Raw genomic sequence first — 21,546 nt, forward strand, 5'->3', positions numbered from 1 at the left:
TGTATGTGACATCAATTATCCACCTAAGAAGATTTTGCCTACCCTACAAGATGGTAACTAATGCCAATATTGAAAATTGTCAGTTCAGTTGCAGCTGCAAAACTGTAAAAATGTTAAAAATTTTATCCACTGTCTTAGACAATTATGTTCTCTTTCTAGGGAATACACCCTTGATGTATACAGATTAAGTTCAGTCATCACTGAACATGATGCAAAAAAGGCTGGAGCTGAAGTTGTAAAACAAGTTGACCATCCTCTTTTGTCAGGTCTTTTGTATCCAGGTAATTTTTGAATTAGTTTAAAGTTCACTTGTTAATGTTATTGCACTTACCTCACATGTTGCAAAGTTTTAGTTTGCTTTTTAACTTTGTAGAGAGAAATAATTATTAATAAAATTTCCAAAGGAAGCAACAAGATTAAAACCAATTTAATGAGATCACTACTGGTATTCAGTAGCAAATTTTTTGGAGCTTGTTAAATATAAGAAACTTGAAACTAGAAGCTGTGAGAATTATAAATACAAGTATTAAAAGTTAGAGTTCATTTATTGTACTTATTGTGATAACAATGCTTAACTTTCTCTGCTTTGTATAATGTTGGCTTGAAAGGCATGTCTACCGTAGTGGAACCAAAATGAAACTCAACTCAGAAAGAAAATTCACCAGAAAACCTAAAACAATGATGTGGATCCCCTAAATGATTTAAAGGGGGCTTGTATACTAAAACTGTGTATTTAGAGCAGAAGTGGCACATGACATTATAGTTTATACTGCCAATATTTTCCAAATAAATTAAAGAAACTTTTTCAGCATAGTCACAGAATCTCTACAATTCAAAGTTTTAGTAAAGGAAGTTGCAAAACCTAACAGATTTATCTGTACATAGTGATTTTTTATACTTTTTTACAAACTTTTGCATGCCTGTGTGAATGTAGATACACTTTCCTTCATAAGCAAGATAGGTTCTTCAAAGAAACTTGCAAAATAGACATAATGTAGTCGTAAGTATTTATCTATTTGATGTAAAACTAAAATTAAAAATTTGTAGTGCAGTGTTTCAGTTTCAGTCTCACATTTGTTTTAGAGTATTGCATTAAGAATGTGATGGTTTCCAGACCCTTCAGATCTGGAGGCAGTAGGACTTAGTCCAAGGTGGTCTAGAAATGGAAATAAATACAAGAATTACGATGTGCAAGACCAAGACAAATTGCAAACAATTCCATTATACACTGGAAAGGTGTAATTTGAGTTTAATTATTATATTGGTGATAGTGCTGCCACAGACAGTATTTGGTTTCAAGATCTTTAGTTGCTGTTCTCACATCTTATGAACTCATAATTCTTAAGATAAATAAAATAGTCAGATGTCTGACATAACATGAGCAATCAAAAATGAAGCTCCAAACTAGAGTGGCTGATGTAAGGGTTATAAACACTCAGAATACCACATACCTCTAATTTTGAAATTATCACTTTATTCTTATTGCCCAATAGTTAGTGAAAAAGGGAGGGAGTTTAATGAAAGGTACTGACCACACAGATATGCCTTAATAGATACAAGCATATCACACATTGAAACTCTTGCCCTCCAGGAACTACAGCAACATGCACAACGCCACCTCAAAAAACTCTCCACTCTGCTCACTTCCTACTACCACTATTCACCTCCAATCCTCCCCCACATCACACTGACAAACCCTGTCTTACAGACATACTACATTTAGCCCACCCTCAAAAACTCCCTCCCACCACCACTCGAAACTCGGAATTGGAAACTAAACAAACCCTAAAAACAGTCGTGAACCTTTCCTCCAAAAGCCTTGCCCCCCCCCCCCCCCCTCCCCTCCAGAAGTATCAGTCCTTTCCAAAGGCCTCACCATCTGCCCCACTCCCAAATTCAATCATGCAGGACTTCTTAAAGACATTTTCTCCTCCTCCCAGTCCTTACAATGGGAACACTTTTCCGCCATCAACCCTACCAATCGCACTCAACCAAAGACCAGTGTTAAACACTGCCTGACTCACTTCGCTCCTCCTTCCATCCGTGATCCACCTGCACTGCCCCAAAATCACTCCCCTGTTAACTTTCCAGAATTTCTTGATCTTGTACCTTGCCTCACCATCATTCCTCAGCTTCATCAACATGCAAACTAACCTTACATTTTCAGAAAGAACTGCAGTCCACCACCTAAAAGCTGATCCTGACCTTATAATCCTACCTGCCGAGGAAGGCTCCACCACTGTTGTTTTGAATTGCGAGGATTGTCTAGCAGAAGGACTTCCCCAGCTGTCAGATTCGTCCACCTATAAATCCTGCCACAGTGACCCCATTCCAGGAATCCAGCGGGATCTCCAGTCTCCCCTCAAATCCTTAGGCCCAGCCAAGAACCTCTCCTCAGAGTCTCTCTCTCTCTCTCTCTCTCTCTCTCTCTCTCTCTCTCTCTCTCTCTCTCTCTCTCTCTCCCTCACCCTCACCACTCCCCGCACTCCTACCTTTAATTGCTCCTTAAAGTCCATAAACCCAACCCTCCAGGACACCACATTGTGGCCAGTTACTGTGCCACCACTGAGAGAATCCCTGCTTTTATAGACCAACATCTTCAGCCTGTTACCTGCAACCAACCCTCTTATACAAAAAATACCAACCATTTCCTCCATCAACTCTCCACAGTCCCTATTCTATTACCACATGATGCCCTGCACATCACTATTGATGCCACCTCCCTTTCTACTGACATCCCTATTTAATGCCCATGGCCTTAACACTATTGAACACTAACTCTCCCAAAACATGACAGATTCCAAACCCACAATCTCCTTTCTGGTCATCATGACCAGCTATATCCACACCCACAATTACTTCTCCTTTGAAGGCACCACCTACAAACAGGTACAAGGTAATGGCACCCGCATGGCACTGTCCTGTGCCAACACATTCATGGGCCATCTAGAGGAATCCTTCCTAACCACCCAAAATCAAACACCTTATCTGGTCCAGATTCACTGATGACATCTTCACAATCTGGAGTGGGAGAGAGGACACCCTAATGACACTCCTGCAGAACTCAACACCTTCTCAGCCATTTGCATCACCTGGTCCTACCCAACCCAACAAGCCACCTTCTTCAACGTTGACCTCCACCTCAAAGATGGCTGCATCAGTACTTCTGTCCGTATAAAATCTACCAACCACCAGCAAACGTCCACTTCGACAGTTGTGACTCATTCGTTACCAAGAAGTCCCTTCCATACAACCTAGCAACCTGTGGCCATCGCATCTGTAGTGACGAGTCCCTCTTGAAATATACCTAGGGCCTTACTGAACCCTTTACAACCCGTAATTACCCTCCCAACCTTGTACAAAAACCGATCTCCTCTGCCTTCTCTCTCCAGTCACCCACCACCTCCCAAAGTCCCACCGTTCAGCCACAGAGGAGCATTCCCCTCGTGACTTAGTACCACCCAGGACTGAGCAACTGAATCGTGTTCCCTACCAGGGTTTCAACTACTTCATGTCATGCCCTGACATGAGAGAGAGAGAGAGAGAGAGAGAGAGAGAGAGAGTGAGTGAGTGAGTGTGTGTGTGTGTGTGTGTGTGTGTGTTGTCTATTTTCGATAAAGGCCTTGTTGGCTGAAAGCTCACTGTCTGACAGTCTTTTTTTATTTGTTGTGCCTATCTGCAACTCAGCATCTCCACTATATGGTGTGTAGCAACTTTCCTTTTCATAATATTGTTACAAGCTACAATTAGGAATTTGCGTGGTGTGAAACCAATTGAAATTCATCGACAGTTGAAGGAGACATGTGGTGATGGAGTTATGGATGTGTCGAAAGTGCGTTCATGGGTGCGACAGTTTAATGAAGGCAGAACAGTCCAGTTAAACTGGAGAATAAGAATAAGAAGATGAAGGATGGAAAAAGTGCTTTTTCTCTTTTAGTTGCGTGCTACTTTATGCATATATCATGCATGTATCGTAATTTTCACTATTTCCCGACTTTCTGTAATGAAGATTTGGGTCTTATTTGAAGTCACATTCTGATGTTGACTCTCTTATTAACTAAGCCGTAGGATTTTTTCACATCAGCCATCACCTATTTTACAGTATGCAGATTTTGGGTTCATGGAGGATCAAATCCTTGTCCAGCCATCCAGATTTCCCAAAAATGTGTGAGGAGAATGCTAGGACGTTTCCTTTGAAAAGGATGTGGCCAGGCTCCTTCTATATCCTTGTCCAATTCGAACTCTGCCTTACTCTAATGACCTCATCTTTGAGGGAACATTAGATGTTAATCTTCCTTTGTTTGTGTGGAACAATATTATGAAAAAGATAGTTGCTACTCACCATATACGAGGTGCATTCAAGTTCTAAGGCCTCCGATTTTTTTTCTCTGGACTGGAAAGAGATAGAAACATGCACATTGTTTTAAAATGAGGCCGCGTTCATTGTCAATACGTCCCAGAGATGGCAGCACCGTACGGCAGATGGAATTTTACCGCCAGCGGCGAGAATGAGAACTGTTTTAAATACTTAAAATGGCGACGTTTTCCTTACTTGAACAGCGTGCAATCATTCGTTTTCTGAATTTGCGTGGTGTGAAACCAATTGAAATTCATCGACAGTTGAAGGAGACATGTGGTGATGGAGTTATGGATGTGTCGAAAGTGCGTTCATGGGTGCGACAGTTTAATGAAGGCAGAACATCATGTGACAACAAACCGAAACAACCTCGGGCTCGCTCAAGCCGGTCTGACGACATGATCGAGAAAGTGGAGAGAATTGTTTTGGGGGATCGCCGAATGACTGTTGAACATATCGCCTCCAGAGTTGGCATTTCTGTGGGTTCTGTGCACACAATCCTGCATGACGACCTGAAAATGTGAAAAGTGTCATCCAGGTGGGTGCCACAAATGCTGACGGACAACCACATGGCTGCCCGTGTGGCATGTTGCCAAGCAATGTTGACGCGCAATGACAGCATGAATGGGACTTTCTTTTCGTCAGTTGTGACAATGGATGAGACGTGGATGCCATTTTTCAATCCAGAAACAAAGGGCCAGTCAGCTCAATGGAAGCACACAGATTGACCGCCACCAAAAAAATTTCGGGTAACCGCCAGTGCTGAAAAAATGATGGTGTCCATGTTCTGGGACAGCGAGGGCGTAATCCTTACCCATTGCGTTCCAAAGGGCACTACGGTAACAGGTGCATCCTACGAAAATGTTTTGAAGAACAAATTCCTTCCTGCACTGCAACAAAAACGTCCAGTAAGGGCTGCGCGTGTGATGTTTCACCAAGACAACGCACCCACACATCGAGCTAATGTTACGCAACAGTTTCTTCGTGATAACAACTTTGAAGTCATTCCTCATGCTCCCTACTCACCTGACCTGGCTCCTAGTGACTTTTGGCTTTTTCCAACAATGAAAGACACTCTCCGTGGCCGCACATTTACCAGCCGTGCTGCTATTGCCTCAGCAATTTTCCAATGGTCAAAACAGACTCCTAAAGAAGCCTTCGCCGCTGCCATGGAATCATGGCGTCAGCGTTGTGAAAAATGTGTACGTCTGTAGGGTGATTACGTCGAGAAGTAATGCCAGTTTCATCAATTTCGGGTGAGTAGTTAATTAGAAAAAAAATTGGAGGCCTTAGAACTTGAATGCACCTCGTAGCAGAGACCAACAAGGCCATCATCAGAAATAGGCAGCAGACACAAACACACCCAAGGAAATGCAACTCACACACACATGACCACAGTCTCTGACAACTGAGTCAAACTGTGAACAGCAGCACATGACGGGAGAAGCAACCGGGTGGTGGGGGTAAGGAAGAGGCTGGGGCGGGGAGGGGGAGGGATAGCAGGGTAGGGTTGGGGGATGGTAAAGCGCTGCTTGTGGGAGCGTATAGGGATGACGTGGAGAGAGGGTAGGGCAGCTAGGTGCAGTCGGGAGGTGTGACGAAAGGCTGGAGGCTGGAAGGGGGGGGGGGGGGTAGGGGGGAGGTTAGCAGAAAAGGAGATAAGTGGAAAGACTGTGGTTGCATTGGTGGAATAGAGGGTTGTGTGTTACTGGAATGGGAACAGGGAAGGGACGAGATGGGTAAAGAAGTGACTAATGAAGGTTGAGGCCCAAAGGGTTACAGGAACATAAGATATATTGCAAGGAGAGTTCCCACCTGCTCAGTTCAGAAAAGATAGTGTTGATGGGAAGGATCGAGATGACACAGGCTGTGAGGCAGCGATTGAAATGAAGCCATTGAAAAAGTTGACAGTATGGGTGGTGCCTAAGACCGGACTGTGTGTGGCAGACTTACTGAAATCACTTTCACACTGGTCCCAGTGTAAACCACTAACCCACCCAATTACTATAAAATGCCTGTCTTCCTTCCCCTGTGGCTGCATTCTAGTGGTGGTTCCAGATTGAAGCCACTGAAACAGTGCTCTGATTATTTATCAGAAACTTCAGCCTTGCTGTTCGGTCTGCTTTGATTGATCGTTGTAGCATCTGGATAATAAATTGTGATCCTTGGCATGATGTTGCTTTGTTTTGCCCAAGTTATTTTTTGTTATTCATTAAACAGAATTATTCACAACTGTTTAACACTCCAAAATTAGATCTGCATAGGAGACGCTGCAAAAAAAATTAATAAACTGTTAATGTGTAATGTGAGAATTATTGTTTTCCTTAGGACTTCAAGCACTAGATGAAGAATATCTGCATGTTGATGCACAATTTGGTGGTGTGGATCAGCGTAAAATTTTTACGTTTGCCGAAAAGTACTTGCCCCAGTTGGGATATTCTAAGAGAATCCACATAATGAATCCTATGGGTAAGGAGTTAAACTGTGTGGAGAAAAAAATAGATTGTAATATATTATACTTGTCAATACTTGCAGCATTGCCAAACAATCATGATATGGAGAAAGAAAGTATTTTTTAGTTCCAGGGCTTGCTGGAGGTAAAATGTCCTCATCTGAAGAAGACAGTAAGATTGATCTTTTGGATTCACCAGCAGCGGTGAAGAAGAAACTGAAAAAAGCATTTTGTGAGCCTGGAAATGTCCAAGACAATGGGGTTCTTGCATTTGCTAAACATGTCCTCTTTCCATTGTTCAAGGAAGGTGAAGGTCAGTACTTACATGAAGAAATGATTATTTGTGAAGATTAACTTTTCATATTTTCATTTTTGTTGGGTATAGATGGTAGACATCTCATTCTTGACAAACAGATTCTGTATGGGTAATAGAAAAAGAAGAGGAAAATTTCATCATAAGAATTCAGTCAAATGGGTGATTGACAGATAAATTTATCACTTCATTCCATGAACTTATTTTGCACTGTATAATTTATTTTACCTGTACTTCATGATCCAGTAACATTCAACCAAAAGCAATGTAAGCTGCATGTTCTGTGATTGTGCATATCTGTCCTAGATTTAACAGTTGATATAACTCTAATTAGAAGTTGCTTTCCACTTCCTATTAACTGGGTACTTTGTTCTGGTGCACCACGTACATCCCACCATTGTTTGAATGAATTGCTCAGATCATAATGCCTTGAAGACCTGATTGTTCAGATGGGAAGTTTAAGTTGAAGGCATTTATTTTAAAAAATGATGAATCTTGTGATGAGTTAAAAGTAATGAAGATTTCTAGGTGGAATACCCTATGAACAAAATGCATTCAGTGACACATAAAACATAATGAACATAAAATATGACGACTTGGGAAAGAACTTTCGTGAATAATGGAAGCTACACTTGCCATATAAGGCTGGTGTGACTAATACATAAAAAGCACCATATTGTTTATGTTTTACAGGGTTAATTTACTAGTTCACCAGTTTTCAACTTACAAGGCCATTATCAGACTTGGCATTCCATTGTAGATAGATAGCATTGCTAAGCCAAAGCTGTCAAAAATATCAAGGTCACTCAAGCAAAAAGTAAACATATAAATTATGTGATCATACCATAATAAAAAGACAACTGACATTTACGCTCTGAGATGCCATAAGGGCCACATCATACCAGCTAAGATGTAAGAATGAGATGCCATATTTAGATGTAGACTAACATAGACATAAAGAATAATATTGTACCTATTATACCATCTTCACAGGTACACTCATAATGGCAAAACACCGAGACAGGGTCATCGTGTAACTTGTATCAGTACAAGTAAGTAAGTAAATAGTGCAGCCAAAAACTTGTACATAAAATAAAATGTGTCACTTTTCAACTTTGGGAAAGAAGTTACTCATATAGATTGAGGCTCTAACACATAATACATGCCACCTTTGACAGTGTGGTGGTAATGCAATTTAAAATATGTAAAGTTGAACAACAAATAACTATAAAGAGAGGAACAGACGGTGTGGAAAGTAATCGAAACAGAGAGGATTATGTGAAGTGTAGAAGAGGAGAAATATTAAGCTGTGTTTGGTTATTTAAGATTAAATTGGAACTGTGGGCTAAACATTTGTTGATTTTCAGGCCTTCAAACTGATTGAGGTTTTGGCCTTTGTTTGCTAAGTGAAGAATGTGTGACTGTGGCTTGTAGTTTTGTGGCCCTCACTCAGTACTGAGTGATGGCCACAACTGCCAGCCAGTGACATGTCCTTCACTTAGCAAACAAAGACCAAAAACTCAAATCATTTGGTAGTTGTGGAAACTAACAAACATCTAGCCCACAGTTGTGATTTAATGTTAAATAACCAAACGCAGCTCAATACTTCCTCTCTTCTAAACTTCACATAATCCTCTCATTTTCCACTTTCCACACTGTGTGTTCCATTATAATCCTCCATTTTCCTGTCTGTATTCATTTCTTTTTATTTTATTATGATTACCTCTGTACTCCATATATTCAGATGTTACAATTGTTAATTTCTTTTAATTCACTCTTATATTATTTTCCATGTTCAATACCTCCGGAAGTATCTTGTCAAGTACTAATTTTGCTTTATTTATTTAGTTTGTTTACTTAATATAAATTATTACATAGGCACACTTTTTTAGTAGTGTCAATGTTTTTCCTGTTTGCTCCCCTTTATACTGCATTAATTTATTGTACAACCTTTTACCTTTTAAACTGTATTACCACCACACTATCAAAGATGACATTCACTGTACGTATGTGGCTCAGTCTAAATGAGTTACATCTTTGCCACTGTTGTTTACAAACATTGCAACTTCATTGACGACATAAGTCAGTTAAAGTTTGGTGATGGCCTTGTAATCTATAAAATGGGTAATTCAATAAATTAATCCTGTAGATCATAAGCAATATAGCGCTTTTCATTTATTGTAATGTTGTTGTACAAAGACCTAAGAAAGAGTCAGTTAAAATGCTACTGTGACTAATAGGAGTATGAAAAAATAACAATAGCATAAAATGAAACAGTGTGGAGGTGGATAGAGGGTTTATAATGCGTGAAAATGTCCGAGAGGACAGTGAGATACAAACATATCTAAACTGCATGGCGAGTGTAGTGTGGACAAGCAGGAATGGAATGGAGTGGAGGTGCAGAAATGGAGTGGCAAAAGATGGAGAGATTAAGAAGAGGTCTGTGGTAAGTATGAAGGGAGAAAGTTCTATAGTTTGTTGTCAGAAGCATTACGATTATAAAGGACACGTTGGAGAGACAGTTCTAATCCTCATTCAAAGAATCTGATGCTCATTGAGCAGAATGTGTACTAATTCAGTAAAACTGCTGCTCTCCTGTCCAGAACCCAGCCCACATTGGTTTTAAATGTTGCTTAGCTCTCCTTTGTCCCTCCATATTCACCACCAACCACTGTTGAGCTTACAATAAAAATTCCCTTTTCGCAACTTGATGCCCCCTTCCTTCCACAAAATACCTCCAGATTTTAATAAGATGCCAGTCTTTTTTCCTCACTAGCCTAGTAGAAAAATGTTATGACACAGCAGCCCTAAACCACTTTTGTTCCCTCCTCAAGAGTGCCAGATTTATTGTGTCGTGACACAGCAATCCTAAACCACTTCTGTTCCCTCCTCAATTATACCAGATTTACTGTATCATTACTCCACACTTATGTTTTCTTTTGTGTTGACTTTATGTGAGAGTACAGTATCATTTATGTATTAATTTTTCTCCTGCCTTTCCTAAGGGTTTACAGTGCAGCGTGCTGCAGAACATGGAGGAAATGTCACTTATTCAACTTATGATTCCCTGGAGGAGGCCTTTCGAAAAGAGGAGGTGCATCCAGGAGACCTCAAAGCAGGTGTTGAAATATACATGAATAGGCTTTTAGACCCAATTAGAAAGAAATTTGAGGAAAAAGAGTTGAAGCTCTTAGTGGAGAAGGCTTATCCTCCTCCTGGAAAACAGAGTAAGTTGCCTATAATTCTGTCAGTCTGATCTTCTTTTCTGCTCTATATTATTGACTCTACGTATTTGATATATATAATATTTGACTGCAACATCATATTTTGAGTGTAAGATTTATTCTTATGTTTCACAGACAGGGAATAGATATGAATCTATCTAGAGTGCTGTGAAGTGGGGGGAGGGTATACCACATGGTTATATTCTGCATCCATTGCTTTTCTTAATATATTTATTTAATCTGTCACTAAATATGGTAGGTTTGCAGATGACACAAGTGTCGTCGTGAATGACTTGGAATGTAATATAAATGATGCAGAAAACACAGCAGTCAGTAACATTAGGTTGTGGCTTCCAGATAATAGATTACTGTAAAAATGCAACAAAATGCTATTCACACTGTCCTCAAGCTATGAAAAGGCTGAAAATATCACAGTAGTTACAGAAGTGCTGCCCTGGCAATTTGTGTAGGAAAGACCTTGGAGTGAATGGTCAACTATCATCTAGTCTGATATTAGAGACCAGGTAACTTCTTAGCTGCCCTCAGTGTCGATTCCAGGGCTATTAATCCACTGTCGACAACCTGACACTGCTAGAAATAGCTGTCCAGCAGGCTTTTCTAAGGGCATTGTAAAGGGATAATTTGTGGCATCATTAAGGTGCAAGGCACTACTTATAGGACCCCAGTATTGTAGGACAGTTCTACAAGTGGGATTTCCAACTTCACCTTCCCATAGTCATTCAGTTCTTCTTATCCAAACACTTTCATAAGTGAAAATGAAATGATTGTGTGGCATTGTTGGCTGGGAGGCCCCATACAGGAAAGTTCACCCACTGGGTTGCAAGTCTTATTTCAAGTGATGCCACATTGGGCGACTTGCATGTTAGTGATGATGATGAAAAGATGATGAGGGCAACACAACACCCAATCCACGGGCGGAGAAAATCTCTGACCTGGCCAGGTAGCTAACCCGGGCCCGCTGCATGGTTGGTAAACACAGTACCACTCAGCTAAGCAGGTAGCCACTTTCATAGGTACTGAGACATGAAGACATGATGTGCTGTCGGATAGTTTTGACCAGGGGAATGGCATTTTCAAGGAAGGGTTTTAAGTGTTAACCACTTTGCCATAACTGTAAATGGTGTAGCACCTATGGTAAGGAGTCCTGTTTAATGCTCTGTATCTGTGGACCATTTTCTAGTTTTTTTGTTTCTCCTCTAACACTACAACAGTAACTTGTCAGTCACAATTAGAGTGAAGATATTGCCAGAGTGGGTTGTGTAGACAGAGTTCAAATTTTCTGCAGATAAGTGTGTTTGTGTTTATTTCAGTCATTGTTCCCATATTTTTTAATTTACCTCACTTGCATATGAGGGACACTGTTCTACATTTTAAAGCCTTGCTGATCATTCTGCACTTCATTTTCTTTATTAAAAACTGTTGTTGTTACCACACCTAAAGGACCTAAACATAAATACCCAAAAATCACTGAATATCTTAAATTTCTTAGAGTCACGTCTTGCGGAGCAGGCAGGGCTTTCATGAGATCGCAGCTAGACTATGAGTGAACACTGTACAGATCAGTGATCCCTCCTTACCTGAAGATCGTTTATGCTATCTGATATGTTTCACACTGGTGGAGGTGCAGTGGGAACACACACCAGGTAAACAATGCAGAACAAATTTATTAAAGAACATATAAATAAAAATCTACTCCTTAGAGTGAGTTTTTACAAGAACCATCCATGGTAAACTTGTTGTTATCACTGGATCAGCACAAGTTTGTAATTGGGCAGATAGCCCCAAAAAATGACAAAGTTAAATCCTGAGTACACTTTGGAGTTGAAAAGTTACAATACAAAGCAACGGCGATGGCCAGTACCACAGTCCACTGCAGCCTCTGGCGTAGAGACCGCTTCCTGGCAACGTCCAAGGTAGTCACTGACTGCTCCATACTGTTGTGGCGATGTGGTGATACCATTAGTGAGATCTCTAATTATGGACCGTTACTGAAGTCTATGCCTAGTCCAGAGGACTTGAAGGTATCCACTGGCCTGGCATAACTTAGCACCAGCCTAAATACCCTAGCAGTGCCAGGATAGAGCTGAATCCATTTTTGGCCATGTGGGCCGATAGAAACAAGCGGGTAGCAAGTCCATGGGGCCAGCAATCTCTGGTGACACTCATGCTCCCAGCTGTCAGCCTAGTGGAGGCATGAGATCTTCTGGCTGTCATTTGCAGATGTGACCCCTTTGGCTTCACCGGGTAGGCCACTCGCATGATGCAGGTGTGAAAGGTGTTGCTGGTAGAGAGGGTAAAATGGCTCATACACAGCACTATTCACTATTGAAGGGATCAGGTTTGACATGGGAGCTTAGAGGACCAGCCCCATACCCAGTCTCTATGCTGAGGCTAGGGATCCACTGCTCACTATCTGGTACCAACTCCTCATTGTGCGTCAGGCACATAAGATCCTTAGTGTTCCCAATTCACCATCATACCATAATGTTGCTCATGGAACACTTTTCCTTGAATCATTTACGAGCATCAAGGCAGTTTGGGATCTGTGTAAAGTATGAGCAGCACTCACTCAGTATAAGTACAAACCCAAATCCAGGACTGAAACAGACCGCCACCCTGGTTATTGCAGAGGCCCAGAGTAATTTTAGATTTAGTGAGATACAGGAGAAGCACCACTTCTGCATCCGTTTAAAAGAAAACAGTATTTTATAACATTTTAAAGGGGCTGCACAACTATATTGTTGTATTCACAGGGGGGTTTAAACAAGGGGATTCCCTTGACTGCTCCATGCCGCCGTTGGAGTGTGCTCCCTGCCGCCGTTGGATAAGCAGCTGCAGCAGCAAGTTGTATACTCCTAGCTCACTCATTTGTTACATAGTTTAATTCTTAATTTCTTTGCGTGTTTTTGGTACTTGCATTGTTTGATACATAAATTTCGGGCCTATTATAGTATTTGACAGTTGTAGCATCGCGTTTTAGTACCTGAATAGTGTAAATTCGCGTAGTCGTTTGTCTTCTGTTTTTGTTTTGAACGGCCAGTGTCGGTTGGTCACAGTCAGTGTGCTCCCTGCCGCCGTTGGATAAGCAGCTGCAGCAGCAAGTCGTATACTCCTAGCTCACTCATTTGTTACATAGTTTAATTATTAATTTCTTTGCGTGTTTTTGGTACTTGCATTGTTTAATTCATAAATTTCGGGCGTATTATAGTATTTGAGAGTTGTAGCATCGCGTTTTAGTACCTGAATAGTGTAAAATCGCGTAGTCTCCTTCCGCCGTCGAGCAGTGTGTCAGCAGTGCGCAAGTAGCAGCATTACTGCATTTACTAGGCAATCTTGTATTTTAATAACCGTTTAAATTTTGTCGGTTTGTTTGCGCTCTCTGTAGATTAGTTCAGACGTTCTTTGCACAACAGTTTTTATCATGGATAGGGACTGCAACTGCTGTGTTCGGATGCAGGCTGAGTTGGCATCCCTTCGCTCCCAGCTTCAGGCAGTGTTGGCTTCGGTCACACAGCTTGAGGCTGTTGCCAATGGGCATCACTGTGGGGGTCCGGATGGGGGTTTGTCGGGGACGGCCAGCTCGTCCCACGCATCCCCCAATCGGACTAGGACTGTGGTTGCCCGGGATACTGCCCGCATTGAGGCTGATCCCTCACCTGTGGTAGAGTGGGAGGTCGTCTCAAGGTGTGGCAGGGGGCGAAAGACATTCCGGAGGGCTGAACCGAAGGCCTCTCCAGTTTGTCTGACGAACTGGTTTCAGGCTCTGTCTCAGGCTGATACTGATCTTCGGCCTGACATGGCTGCTTGTCCTGTTCCAGAGGTTGCCCCTCAGTCTGCAAGATCCGGGTGGTCGCAGAGAGTGGGCTTACTGGTAGTTGGGAGCTCCAACGTCAGGCGCGTAATGGGGCCTCTTAGGGAAATGGCAGCAAGAGAGGGGAAGAAAACCAATGTGCACTCCGTGTGCATACCGGGGGGAGTCATTCCAGATGTGGAAAGGGTTCTTCCGGATGCCATGAAGGGTACAGGGTGCACCCATCTGCAGGTGGTCGCTCATGTCGGCACCAATGATGTGTGTCGCTATGGATCGGAGGAAATCCTCTCTGGCTTCCGGCGGCTATCTGATTTGGTGAAGACTGCCAGTCTCGCTAGCGGGATGAAAGCAGAGCTCACCATCTGCAGCATCGTCGACAGGACTGACTGCGGACCTTTGGTACAGAGCCGAGTGGAGGGTCTGAATCAGAGGCTGAGACGGTTCTGCGACCATGTGGGCGGCAGATTCCTCGACTTGCGCCATAGGGTGGTGGGGTTTCGGGTTCCGCTGGATAGGTCAGGAGTCCACTACACGCAACAAGCGGCTACACGGGTAGCAGGGGTTGTGTGGCGTGGGCTGGGCGGTTTTTTTAGGTTAGATGGCCTTGGGCAAGTACAGGAAGGGCAACAGCCTCAACGGGTGCGGGGCGAAGTCAGGACATGCGGGGACCAAGCAGCAATCGGTATTGTAATTGTCAACTGTCGAAGCTGCGTTGGTAAAGTACCGGAACTTCAAGCGCTGATAGAAAGCACCGAAGCTGAAATCGTTATAGGTACAGAAAGCTGGCTTAAGCCAGAGATAAATTCTGCCGAAATTTTTACCAAGGTACAGACGGTGTTTAGGAAGGATAGATTGCATGCAACCGGTGGTGGAGTGTTCGTCGCTGTTAGTAGTAGTTTATCCTGTAGTGAAGTAGAAGTGGATAGTTCCTGTGAATTATTATGGGTGGAGGTTACACTCAACAACCGAGCTAGGTTAATAATTGGCTCCTTTTACCGACCTCCCGACTCAGCAGCGTTAGTGGCAGAACAACTGAGAGAAAATTTGGAATACATTTCACATAAATTTCCTCAGCATGTTATAGTCTTAGGTGGAGATTTCAATTTACCAGATATAGACTGGGACACTCAGATGTTTAGGACGGGTGGTAGGGACAGAGCATCGAGTGACATTATACTGAGTGCACTATCCGAAAATTACCTCGAGCAATTAAACAGAGAACCGACTCGTGGAGATAACATCTTGGACCTACTGATAACAAACAGACCCGAACTTTTCGACTCTGTAAGTGCAGAACAGGGAATCAGTGATCATAAGGCCGTTGCAGCATCCCTGAATATGGAAGTTAATAGGAATATAAAAAAAGGGAGGAAGGTTTATCTGTTTAGCAAGAGTAATAGAAGGCAGATTTCAGACTACCTAACAGATCAAAACGAAAATTTCTGTTCCGACACTGATAATGTTGAGTGTTTATGGAAAAAGTTCAAGGCAATCGTAAAATGCGTTTTAGACAGGCACGTGCCGAGTAAAACTGTGAGGGACGGGAAAAACCCACCGTGGTACAACAACGAAGTTAGGAAACTACTGCGAAAGCAAAGAGAGCTTCACTGCAAGTTTAAACGCAGCCAAAACCTCTCAGACAAACAGAAGCTAAGCGATGTCAAAGTTGGCGTAAGGAGGGCTATGCGAGAAGCGTTCAGTGAATTCGAAAGTAAAATTCTATGTACCGACTTGACAGAAAATCCTAGGAAGTTCTGGTCTTATGTTAAATCAGTAAGTGGCTCGAAACAGCATATCCAGACACTCCGGGATGATGATGGCATTGAAACAGAGGATGACACGCGTAAGGCTGAAATACTAAACACCTTTTTCCAAAGCTGTTTCACAGAGGAAGACCGCACTGCAGTTCCTTCTCTAAATCCTCGCACAAACGAAAAAATGGCTGACATCGAAATAAGTGTCCAAGGAATAGAAAAGCAACTGGAATCACTCAACAGAGGAAAGTCCACTGGACCTGACGGGATACCAATTTGACTATACACAGAGTACGCGAAAGAACTTGCCCCCCTTCTAACAGCCGTGTACCGCAAGTCTCTAGAGGAACGGAGGGTTCCAAATGATTGGAAAAGAGCACAGGTAGTCCCAGTCTTCAAGAAGGGTCGTCGAGCAGATGCGCAAAACTATAGACCTATATCTCTGACGTCGATCTGTTGTAGAATTTTAGAACATGTTTTTTGCTCGAGTATCATGTCGTTTTTGGAAACCCAGAATCTACTATGTAGGAATCAACATGGATTCCGGAAACAGCGATCGTGTGAGACCCAACTCGCGTTATTTGTTCATGAGACCCAGAAAATATTAGATACAGGCTCCCAGGTAGATGCTATTTTTCTTGACTTCCGGAAGGCGTTCGATACAGTTCCACACTGTCGCCTGATCAACAAAGTAAGAGCCTACGGAATATCAGACCAGCTGTGTGGCTGGATTGAAGAGTTTTTAGCAAACAGAACACAGCATGTTGTTATCAATGGAGGGACGTCTACAGACGTTAAAGTAACCTCTGGCGTGCCACAGGGGAGTGTTATGGGACCATTGCTTTTCACAATATATATAAATGACCTAGTAGATAGTGTCGGAAGTTCCATGCGGCTTTTCGCGGATGATGCTGTAGTATACAGAGAAGTTGCAGCATTAGAAAATTGTAGCGAAATGCAGGAAGATCTGCAGCGGATAGGCACTTGGTGCAGGGAGTGGCAACTGTCCCTTAACATAGACAAATGTAATGTATTGCGAATACATAGAAAGAAGGATCCTTTATTGTATGATTATATGATAGCGGAACAAACACTGGTAGCAGTTACTTCTGTAAAATATCTGGGAGTATGCGTGCGGAACGATTTGAAGTGGAATGATCATATAAAATTAATTGTTGGTAAGGCGGGTACCAGGTTGAGATTCATTGGGAGAGTGCTTAGAAAATGTAGTCCATCAACAAAGGAGGTGGCTTACAAAACACTCGTTCGACCTATACTTGAGTATTGCTCATCAGTGTGGGATCCGTACCAGATTGGGTTGACGGAGGAGATAGAGAAGATCCAAAGAAGAGCGGCGCGTTTCATCACAGGGTTATTTGGTAACCGTGATAGCGTTACGGAGATGTTTAATAAACTCAAGTGGCAGACTCTGCAAGAGAGGCGCTCTGCATCGCGGTGTAGATTGCTCGCCAGGTTTCGAGAGGGTGTGTTTCTGGATGAGGTATCGAATATATTGCTTCCCCCTACTTATACCTCCCGAGGAGATCACGAATGTAAAATTAGAGAGATTCGAGCGCGCACGGAGGCTTTCAGACAGTCGTTCTTCCCGCGAACCATACGCGACTGGAACAGGAAAGGGAGGTAATGACAGTGGCACGTAAAGTGCCCTCCGCCACACACCGTTGGGTGGCTTGCGGACTATAAATGTAGATGTAGATGTAGACTGCTCTGCCGTTTTCTCTGATTGTGTCCTCAGTATCAGATTACCTCAAGAATTCACTGTGTTTGATCAAGAATTATACAAGATCTTGAGGACACTGGAGCAGATAAGGTGTGTTGCAACTACTGAATTTCTCATCTGCTCATATTGACTGAGTGCCTTTCGCTCACTGTAACACTTGTGCCCAGCAGGTAAAGTAGTCCAAGAATAACCAGAACACCCTTCTCCACCAGGAAAGGCTGGGGAAGGCAGTGTCTTTTTGCTGGGTACCGGAGCACACAATTGTTAATGGAAACTAAATGCAGTTGGCAGATGTAGCAACAAAGGAAACATGTTGCAGTAACAAAGTGTAGTTCAGTGTACCATTCGCCTAGAGGCTATCATCTTACTATTGAGGTACAGTGTCATACATAAATAGGAAGAAGAGTGGCTTGAAGTAAAGGACAAATAGCTGCACGTGGTAAATTCAACTCCTCAGCTATGGCACAGCTCCTTTGAGCCGCACACACAGGATGAGGTCCTTCTCACTCACCTTTTCATAGGGAACAGTCTTGTGACACATGGATTCTCAATTCAGTGAGAGACTTCAGTTCATGGTGCTTGAGGTATGGTGTACAGATCACAGTAAGCCACATTTTAGTTGACTGTTTCATATTCAGACAGGAAGGCAGCAGCTAATTTACGTATATATTTGCCCTTTGTTTCAGCTGATAATGACATGAATGTCATACGACTTTTAAGGTTCTGTGACATGTCTAACTTGTTCTCTAAAATATATCTAAAAACAAAGATGATGTGACTTACCAAACGAAAGCGCTGGCAGGTCGATAGACGCACAAACAAACACAAACATACACACAAAATTCAAGCTTTCGCAACAAACTGTTGCCTCATCAGGAAAGAGGGAAGGAGAGGGAAAGACGAAAGGATGTGGGTTTTAAGGGAGAGGGTAAGGAGTCATTCCAATCCCGGGATGAGATTTTAGAGAAATGCTTTTAATGTGCGCCAAACCTTTTTTTTTTTTTTTTTTAGCTAGCCATATATCCCAGTGCAATTATTTAAGTTTTCCTCTTGTATTGTCATAATTGATAGTTTTAGAATATATGACAATATTTATGCTGTCTTAAAGGAGGTGAGCATAGTGTAATTGTGCGGATGAGTGTCTGTGTGGTTGGGAGAGAATGAGTGCACATTTATGTAAAATTAACTCAGACTTGTTTTACAACGTTTACATGTTCTAACCAGTTTGTTTCTACTAATTTTCATGAGGCCACTGATAACCTCACATTTGATTACCCCCCCCCCCCCCACACACACACACACGTTTTCCATCCTTATGATGGCCTGGTAAATCTCAATCTTCTCTGTATCATGATTGAAACTGGTTCAAAACTCTCATATAGCTCTGCCTTTCTGTCTTTAAGCATGCATACATACTTCACTTGGTGTTTTTTGTCTCCACATGTCTCTCAAGATCTTTTGTTCTTCCTCCTCCAGTTGGATACAGGTTCTCATGCCCAAGGTAGTCGTGTCCATGAGGTCCGTTGCGGTATTTTTTATGTATGATGTCTCAGTTTGGTATTCCTAGACAGGCTTTTCTTTCAATAGATTGTCTGTGCCTCATGCTGTACTTCCTGCAGCATTTGGGATTGTATTATGCTCTTGTTCTTCTGTAACTTTCCTGTTATGTAGTTCCCCAGGTAACAGAAGTTCACATTCTCCACTATTTAGCCTTCAATCTTTCAGTTGGTATCTACGTTCAGGACTTCGGTCAACACTGTTTTGAGGTCAGCTTTTGCTGCAACTACATCAAAATTTTCCAGCACCATTTTTTAATCTTCTTCATTCTCATGCTCATCTAATAATGCATATCACTGGCAAAGGCTAGGCATTCTACTATTGTGGTATATTTTATTTTGTACCCAATTTGTACATCTTCAGTAACCATGGTTTTGTTCACTTGTCTCCAGTATTGGACCATTTCATTCTGCAATAAATTGAACAAAATTGGTGACAACTCACCTTCTTTACGAACTTCTGTCTTGAATAATTTGAAGCTTTCCGATAGCTTCAGTACCTGATCCTAGCAGTCGCACATTTCAAAATGTCCCATACTAATTTGTGTGTTATTGTGTCCAGGCCTCTGGCGTGAAGGTCATTCAACAATACGTTCTTGACTACAGAATCGTAAGATTTGGTAAAGTCCTTGAAAATCATTACAGTGTTTGTATATTTCCTGTAATGTTGTTCAAATATTAAGTTGAGTCCAAAAATTTGTTTGATATAGTTCCTTCCTTTTTGAAAGCCAGCCTGATAGTCCCCAATTCTCAACTCAAGCTGCTCTTCCAGCCTACTTAACAATAATCTAGAGAGTATCTTGTACCTGGTGTTAAGTGGTGAGATCCTTCTGTAGTCATACAGCATCCTCTTGTCAACTTCCTTATGTACTGGAATGATGATGACTTCTTTCTTGTCTTTTGGTATATTTCCATTCATCCAGATGTCCATTATTATTTTGTAAATACTGTCTTCTGTCGCCAGATCACTCCATTTAATTTCCTGAGTGCAAATGCCATCACTACCTGCCGCCTTATTTTTAATGAGAGCTTGAATTGCTTTTACTGCTTCCATTCTGGTGGGTGTACGGCCTCTGTTGTTTTCCCTATTGTGCTATAGTCTTAGCCTCTCTGTAGGTATTTCAGTGTTCAGCAGATTGTTGAAGTACCTTGCCAATTCCTCAGATACATCTTTCTCTTGTGTTTGCTGTTTACCTTCATGCTTCTGCACAATTGGCTCTCTTGCTTCATAGCTCTTTATCCTATTCATCATCTCAATAAAGAAGACTTTTGTTCTGTTTTTCTTGAATGCATCATCCACTTCATCCAACTTTTCATTCCACTAGATCCATATGGCATTTCTTATTATTTTAGCCATTGTTCTCATTTTCTCATAAATCTTAAAGTCCTTTTCTTTCATAATTGTCTGTCAAACCCTCCATCCTTCCCCCTTTTTTTGCCCCCCCCCCTCCCACACACACACACACACACACACACACACACACACACAACGCATCTTCACACTCATCTGGCCACCACTTGTTTTTTACTTCATGTTGCTTGCGGCAAGTCATTCTGATTCAGCTTCTGTCCCTCAGTTTTTCCCCATGTGTTTTTAACTATGGGGTTCCATGCAGATTCACCCTTGTGTCTGTTCAAAAGTTGTTTGTCCATACTGTGTGTGTTCATCTTTATCATTTTATTTCTGTTTGGTCACCATTTGCATTTAATTTCGGTAAGATAATGGTCAGGTTCCATCCTACTGTTTTCTCTGACTCTAATGTTCTAATCTCCCTGTGGTTCTTGTCTCAGATCACTACATGATCTAGTTATCTTCCTCCAATTCTGTTATCTTGACTCACCCATGTTGTCTCCTTAGATGCCTTAGCTTTATGACTTTATAGTGAATGGCTGTGAGTCTCATCTCATCTCCTTATCCAGTTTGTTCCAGAATTGTCCCACTTCTGTATTGTTGATTCCGTTTTAATCATTCATGGGTGCATGTGCATTTATCAGGATGTAGGTTTTGGTTCCTATTTTTATTGCTAGCTACAACAGCCTTTCATTCATACACTTTTCCCTCCAGGGGGCTCACACTTCTATCGTGAGTACGTGCGTGTCGAGCATGGGGCCCCGAGCTATTGCAGCGTTCCTTCTTTCCAGGGCTGCATTTCCTTGCCCTTCCCCTCCTTTCCTCTTCTCGCTCCCTCCCCTTCGCCCTCTCCTCTCTCTCTCTCTCTCTCTCTCTCTCTCTCTCTCTCTCTCTCCTTCGTGGTGTCCTTGCTTATGTTGCCCCTGCTATCCTCCTGGTTATGTTGGTTTTGCGATTTAGTTTTGT

General features: G+C 42.2%; 1 protein-coding gene across 5 annotated transcripts in view; it reads left to right on the forward strand.

Annotated features, from left to right (window-relative positions):
* LOC126203617 (tyrosine--tRNA ligase, cytoplasmic) overlaps positions 1–21,546 on the forward strand; it is a 115,327-nt gene that overhangs the window by 47,289 nt on the left and 46,492 nt on the right. For all 5 annotated transcript variants that reach the window (XM_049937985.1, XM_049937986.1, XM_049937983.1 and 2 more), the window contains 4 exons: positions 160–281; positions 6,686–6,826; positions 6,937–7,122; positions 10,128–10,349. In XM_049937985.1, coding sequence (XP_049793942.1) covers positions 160–281; positions 6,686–6,826; positions 6,937–7,122; positions 10,128–10,349 — 671 coding nt within the window. The remainder of the gene's footprint in view (positions 1–159; positions 282–6,685; positions 6,827–6,936; positions 7,123–10,127; positions 10,350–21,546) is intronic.

Source organism: Schistocerca nitens, chromosome 9 (assembly GCF_023898315.1).
Source record: "Schistocerca nitens isolate TAMUIC-IGC-003100 chromosome 9, iqSchNite1.1, whole genome shotgun sequence".
NCBI classification, from domain to species: Eukaryota; Metazoa; Arthropoda; class Insecta; order Orthoptera; family Acrididae; genus Schistocerca; species Schistocerca nitens.